Source organism: Frankliniella occidentalis, unplaced genomic scaffold, assembly GCF_000697945.3.
Source record: "Frankliniella occidentalis isolate FOCC.00 unplaced genomic scaffold, Focc_3.1 Scaffold58, whole genome shotgun sequence".
Lineage (NCBI taxonomy): Eukaryota > Metazoa > Arthropoda > Insecta > Thysanoptera > Thripidae > Frankliniella > Frankliniella occidentalis.
In genome coordinates this window covers 991,045-997,743 of record NW_026267188.1, presented here as the reverse complement: position 1 = coordinate 997,743, position 6,699 = coordinate 991,045, and the positions used below count along the sequence as shown (strand labels likewise).

The following is a 6,699-nucleotide window of genomic DNA, read 5'->3' as shown; positions in this document are numbered from 1 at the left end:
GGGGGGGGTAGTTGCTTGGTGGTGGTCGTGGAGGTGGTGGTGGTGGTGGTGGTGGTGGTTGTGTTAGTAGGGGTAATCTGATTGTGGACTGGGCGGACTGGGTCACCGCGAGAAGCGGCGACGGCGGAGGCAAAGCGCAGAAGCTCATCCCTGTCCTCCGCCACACGCCGCGCCGGGCGCCGCGCCGCTCCGAGGACAGGGCTGAATTATGCACGTGCGCAAAGTGCAAACATGGTCAAAGCCGTATCAGGCTGGACCCGCCGCGCCCCGCCCCGCCACGCCCCGCCACGCCCGCGCCGTCGTGTCCCTCCGCTCCGCCCCGCCCTCCACCCTCCCTCGCCCCCGCCGCTCCGCGCTCCGCGCGCCGCACACTTTTTACCTCGCGGACGGGTCGTCGGGGTCGAGGCGTCAGGTTGGCAGCTGTCAGCCCGCGACTTGTAAAGCCCCGCGCCCCCCGCACCACCCCTTCGGACCGCCGCCACCCGCCCGCCCGCGATCCGCGCCCCGCGCCGCCCACCCTGCTGGGACCACCGCTCTCGCGGCAGCGACCCCCTCCAAAACAAGAGGCGGCGGCGGCGGCGGCAGTGAAAATGCGCTATTTATTCATTTATCGCAGTCACACCAGCGCGCTGCACGCAAAATTCATCCGGTTGCCAGGGAGTTTGAAATGCGGCCGCGGCTGTGACTCGATCCCCCCGCCTGCCCGCCTGCCTGCCTCTCCCTGTCTGCCTCTCCCTGCCTGTCCTCTGTCCTCTCGCCGCCCAGTGGAGTGGCAGAAGCGCGACCTACATCGCCGGACGGACGACACGGAGGCGCAGCAGGCGATGTCCACGCCCGCTGCCCGCTGCCCGCGCAGGGCACGGGCTCCAGGCCATTAAGACTGGGCTATATATACACCTGGCGAGGATGTCGGAGTGTGTGTGTGTGTGCTTGTACGAGTTGCTGACGAGAGAGAGAGAGTAAGTGAAGAGCGAGGGAAAGAAGGGATGAAAACCGAAAACAACACTGTCGCTTGGGTGCCTTGGCGGTGGCGGGTCACGTTATTCCGCGAAGAGCATCACTCGACACACCGTGAGATGCGGCCGGCGGCCACCTCTCATTTGTGCATCTCTCGAGCGACGACGAGTTGAGTGCATTTCCAGACTAGCAGGACATTTTTGTCCCGAGAAAGATGACGATTTTAAGCACACTCTTTTCTTGGGACAAAATTGTGTCACCTTATCTTTCGTACAAGTTGTCCCCGTCCTATCTAGAGTGGGCCTTCCCCTTTCCCAAAGGGCGGCCATTTCCATACACTCCTTTCGCCTCCAGATATTTCGTATTTCGCGCGCGTGTCGCTCGCTCGCCCGTCTGCTCGGCCGGCCGCGGGGCCGACACGGCACACGGCGCGGGCGAAGAGCGAATCCCTGCTGCTGTCAAGGTGCCCCGCGCCATAATTAGCCGCGGGAGATGACAAGAGGCGAGGCGACCCCGCGGCCGGCAGGCGGGGCCGGCAGGTGACGGGCGTCGCGGCCGACCGGGAGAGGAGCGGCCGGGCAATAAAAACAGAAAAGGCTGGACAGGGAATCGCCATCAAGGTCGTCATCTCCCTCCTGGTCTAACTGGACGGCAGCGGGCGCGGCGTGGCACGGGCCAGACTCCCCCGCCCCCGCCCCCGCCCGCGGCCCGCGCCGTCCGCGCTTTGCACCTGGCCACAACACTCGACCCCCGCGATTGCGCCCCGCTATATTCTGACGCCGCGGCCCTGTTCGGCCCGGCCTGGTCCGACCCGGCTCGGCTCGGCTGGGCTGGGCTTGGCTCGGCTCGGCTCGACGGCCAGCACAGGGCAGCAGCACAGGGATCAGCACTCAGCGTGCACATCCAACATTCACATGGTGACGGACAGCGGGGGCCGGGCTTTGGGGCGGGGCGGGGCGGCCGGCGCGGCGCTCTCACCCGGGGTGACAGTGTAGGCAGGGCACAGCGCCGCGAGCTGACGGGGTGCTAATGTGACCTGCCACCAACTGTCACCCACTCCGCCTGCTCCGCCGCCTGCTCCGCCTGCTGCTCCGCCCCGCGGACTGTCGTCCCGGCGCTGCCCTGCCGCTCCTGCCGCCGCTCCTGCCGACCCGACCCCTGATGGCGATCTCCGCCGCCCCCGGGGCGCGAGCACCTCCGCCTCGCTCTCGGCACGCCCCCTCCCTCCCCACCCCTCGCCACTCTCCGCGTCCACTCTTTGAATATTCTTGCCCTGACGGCTTGACGTGCGACCTGCCTGAACCACCCCCGCACCTCCCCCCACCCCTTCCCGCCCGCCCCGCGTATTCGGCTGTACAAGACAGCGAACCTCCAATTTTAAAACCCCGTGGCGTCCGGAGACCGGCGTGTTTATGTTTATAAACATCAGGCGGCGGAAAACAATACGCAGCGTCGGACGACGGTGTCGAGAACGACGACGGTGACACGGTTACGGAAGGGGAAGGGGAGGAGTGGCTAAGGCAACCGCGGCGCGGACAATCCACCGCTGAAAAGTTGTCCTACGAATAATGACGGTAATTGCGGGATATATTGGTTACACTACTAGGCCAAGTGTGCAACTGCTTAACACTTTTGAGTGTGCCTCTGCAAGTAGTTGAATACTTGCAAGTGTTCAACTCTCGATTGGCCGCTCACTCATTCGGAAGTGCTCAACAGAGGAGCAAGTGTACGATGTTGAACACTAGCAAGTACTAAACTTGCAGTTTAACACTTAAAAAATTTAGCAGTTGCACACTTATTTTACCAGTGCACTGAAGCCGAATAGAATTTTAAAAAAATAATCAGAAATGAAAATTATGTTTTTGTTTCCCTTTGGAAAACTTTTTCGATAAGACTTCACTTTGTGCATCTTAAAACTGTTTGGTGGGAGTGCGGCGTGCACCACGCCGAAAGTAGCGCGGAGTGCTTAGTGCACTGAAAAATATCCTCTTAATCGTAAATTTACATTATTTGTTGCTTGAAAATGTACAATTTCAAATTGTAATTTTACGCCGCAGATCATGGAAAAGTTCTTCGAAAATGTATGCGACAACTTTTACGGTCTAGTTTGCGAACTATATGAGGTTTGTCATACGAGTATCATATCATTAGCATGGCGCAGCTTCCAGTTCCTCCACAACGTTATCCGAAGAGATTCCGCTCGGCCGCAGGTTGTGACGACAGCGCAGCACGCCGTGTCAGCGCCGCGCAGGTGCGCCGCGCTCAGTCTCGCGCTGAGGTCAGATGGGTGGCGCGGCGCGGACAGTGACAGGCGACGCCCCATCGCACTCTCCGCGGCGAGGAGGAGGAGGGCGGGGGGTGGCTCTGGCGGGGTGCGGGGGCGCATGCTGCCAACCCCTTCCCCCAGGACAGCTTGCCCTCTGACACAGGCTGGGCACAGCGTCCGAGTGTCAATTAGGCTCACCATCAGGTGCAATGAAACATTCAGCATCTTTTGCATGCCGGTGACAGGCACTCGGACCTCCACTCTCCTCTCTGGACACCCCCGCAGCCGCCCCGCTGCCACCTCAGCTCCATCTATCCCCACCCCCCACCACCCTCAACCGGAACGGTCCTAGTTTGGTCCTTTCTTGGACACGGGCTACGCTGAGCCTGGCGGTAAACGGGCGCGAGCAAAAGACGTTCGCAGCGGAAGGTGGTAAAAGACCAGGGGAAGTTACAAGAAAGGGGCGGTTGGGGAGGGGTGGGTGGGGGTGGGCTCACGTTGCTTTGACATCCTTTGGTGTGCATCATTCATCGGCCTCCTGAACACTGTCGTCTGCCGTTACGGAACCTCTCAGGCCATCTACTACTTCGGCGTATAACGAATCACATCATAAACAGAAATACACTCTGTTTGCTATGCTTATAAGCACGCACGAGCACGGCAAGAGCCCAAGGTAATAGTTTGGTTTGTAAAAAGTTTAATAAATAATGCGCGGGCATGATTAAGAGAAAAATCGAAAAGATAAACGAGAACAATGAAACAACAAATGTACCAAGAGCGGGGAAGCCATTATTCAGCATTTGAACGCCGGTGAGCCAAAGAGGCAGACCTCCCATTAAAATGCTATTCCGGGAAAGCATTAGACCGGCTGTCCGCAGCCGGCTGTGGCCACAGAGCACAGGAGCCAGCCCCGCGGCGAGTTCGGTATTTGGTACTTAGCTTATTTGCTATTCCGATTGACGGGGCACTCCCGGCGTGAGGGAAGGGCGGGGCGCCCTTCTTTCTCTCTCACTCACACGCGCGGACGGGGGCGATAGAGAAAAACGAACCACCGCACAGAAACAACATCTCGGTCCGCCGAACAGAAACGCGAGCGCGTGATGCACAGGGCAAGCGCGGGGCCCGTGTATGCGGTGTCCGATTCGGAATGGAGTGGATTCTTCGAACGGATTGGAATATCCAGTTGCGTTGGAGGCTGAGCGCTGGACCGCCCGACACGCCCGCCTCCCTCGCCAAACATCCTGCCCCCGGCGGCCCCGCTGCACCGCGTTCCGCGCGGGCTCCGCATCATGGTCGTCATGGTCCCTTTGTCGGAGGGACAACGTTAATAAGTTAGCTCGGCGGTGTAGCTTGCATGAGCTCGGCTAGCGGCTCCACACTCAGAGAGCAAGCAGAGCGATGTTCGGCGTCCGAGAGACGCGAGGACATCAAGGTGTCCGTTACTCACCAGACTCGAGGCTGTTGTCGTCCAGGTGGCCGGGGTACGGCGCGTGCGCGGGCGAGGGCGTGGGCGTGGGGGCGGACCTGCTCACGAGGGGCGCGCCGCCCCCGCGGCTGTCCGCCGCCTCGCCGGGCTCGGCGGCCCTCTTGCCGGCCTCCTCCGCCCCCGGGGCCGCCTCCGGGCCGTCCGGGCCGCCCCCGCCCTCCAGCGGCATGGGCTGCGGCAGCGGGACATCGTCGATGGGGCTCCGCTTGCCGAAGAGAGCGTCGGCAAAGCCTGTAAGGAAAATAAATGTTAGGGATAAGAGCCGTGAACACTTTGAAGGATTAGTTCAGGATCGTTGAAAAAGTACGTGTTTCTCTGGTTTTTCTCAGACTTATTCGGTAAAGTACGGGAGCTCGGCGCCTGCGACACTCGGGGTAGGCCATTCCGCAGTACATGCATGCACTGCATGCAGGATGTTGCCTACCTAACAGGCGCCATGAGAGCTTGCCTTGGACACACTAGTTAATTTCGGAAATCGTAAAGGCAAATAATGAACGTACTCTCTGGATTATCCCGCATAGATAAGACTCTGGTGCATAGATCATAAAGTTTAATTGATGATGGAGAAATGAAAAGACCTATATCGTTTATGTTCTAAACTGTACATACGCAAGCTATGAACAAAAAAATATCTCATTCTAAATGAGTATAAAAGTGGAAACCTCTCCATATTTTAGAAATGTAGTTATTGCCCAACTTGAGTAAGTTTGTAAATGCACTCTCTTTTCACCTCTATTTGAGTCTCAATTTACTATTTGAATGGGGATGGAGGATGGAGGCAAATACCAGATGACTGTTAGAAATGACCGTATGAATACTTGTCCCTGCTGAAACAACAAAACACATCACACACACGTAGAATCGGTCATTTGTATTAAAGAACTCTTACCCACATTTGATAATGTGATATTTGATAAATTAAACAGGCACACTTTCATCAAAGACTCTGTGGGACTAAGATGAACTAAAAGACACAGCCACACACATGAGCAGTGACTGGGTGCTGGGTGGGACTGAGATGCAGTCTTATACTGAGAGTAAGAACTTACTTGTGCAACATTACACTATAACAACATTACAACTGGATCAAGAGGGGTTTGCCATTGGAGAGGTACCTACCTAACCCTAACCTCAAAGACTAATGTGGTAGTAGCAGCCATACTGAAATACGATGACAAGATTCCGCTGACAATGCGGCCAAACTTGTAGGAGATTTTAATCCGAGAATAGCTCCAACTGACATCGAAGTTTTCCACACCGAAATTTTGTTTCGAGTGTGACGATAAACAATAAACACTATATTTTTTTTAACTGGCACTCTACGAGTTGGGCTTCGCACTCCGCCCTCTACGACTGCGACTGCATTTGTTTCGTTCACTGAGGTAGCGCGCTCTTGCGGGGTGACTTTGAAGTCTGTAACATTTTGGCCTTCCCTCCCACAGTGCCAACAGTCAGACACTAACGAAAAAGTGGGGGAGGTGGACTTTGCGTGGCCCCCTGTAAACCGCTTATCGTATTCTGATAAAGGACACTATGATTTTATGGCATGCAAATTGTAATACGCAAGCTACGTTCTTTATTCGTTGCAAGCCTTCGGGTATACGAACATGGAAAACAAAATTGTTCACAGCTTATGTAAAAAAAGTATTATACATAATAGGTGAATAATTTAGTGTTCACGTAAAACGACCAAATTCTCACATCGTTATCGACCGCTGTAAAATGGCGGGAAGGTCGACCGGTGGAAACACTGAGAGAAAATTAAACCGAGACAACTTATAGGGGCCCGAGCTTTTGCTATATTTCAGCTTTACCATGCACCTCGCCCGAACACACTTTGTCTATGTCAGTAATTCATGAGTGACGGCTTTTTCAAGTATTCGCGCGAGTCCAGTGTATGACGTTGCAGGGTGGCGCAGGGCGCAGTGGTGCTGCCGGGGCAGGCCTGGTCTCAGGTGGCCTTCCCTCTCACCCCCTCTCCTCCCCCGGG

General features: G+C 56.6%; 1 protein-coding gene across 1 annotated transcript in view; it reads right to left on the bottom strand.

Annotated features, from left to right (window-relative positions):
* LOC127749485 (zinc finger protein 784-like) overlaps positions 1-6,699 on the bottom strand; it is a 165,707-nt gene that overhangs the window by 101,566 nt on the left and 57,442 nt on the right. Inside the window, exon 3 of the mRNA XM_052267729.1 lies at positions 4,671-4,940. Coding sequence (XP_052123689.1) covers positions 4,671-4,940 — 270 coding nt within the window. The remainder of the gene's footprint in view (positions 1-4,670; positions 4,941-6,699) is intronic.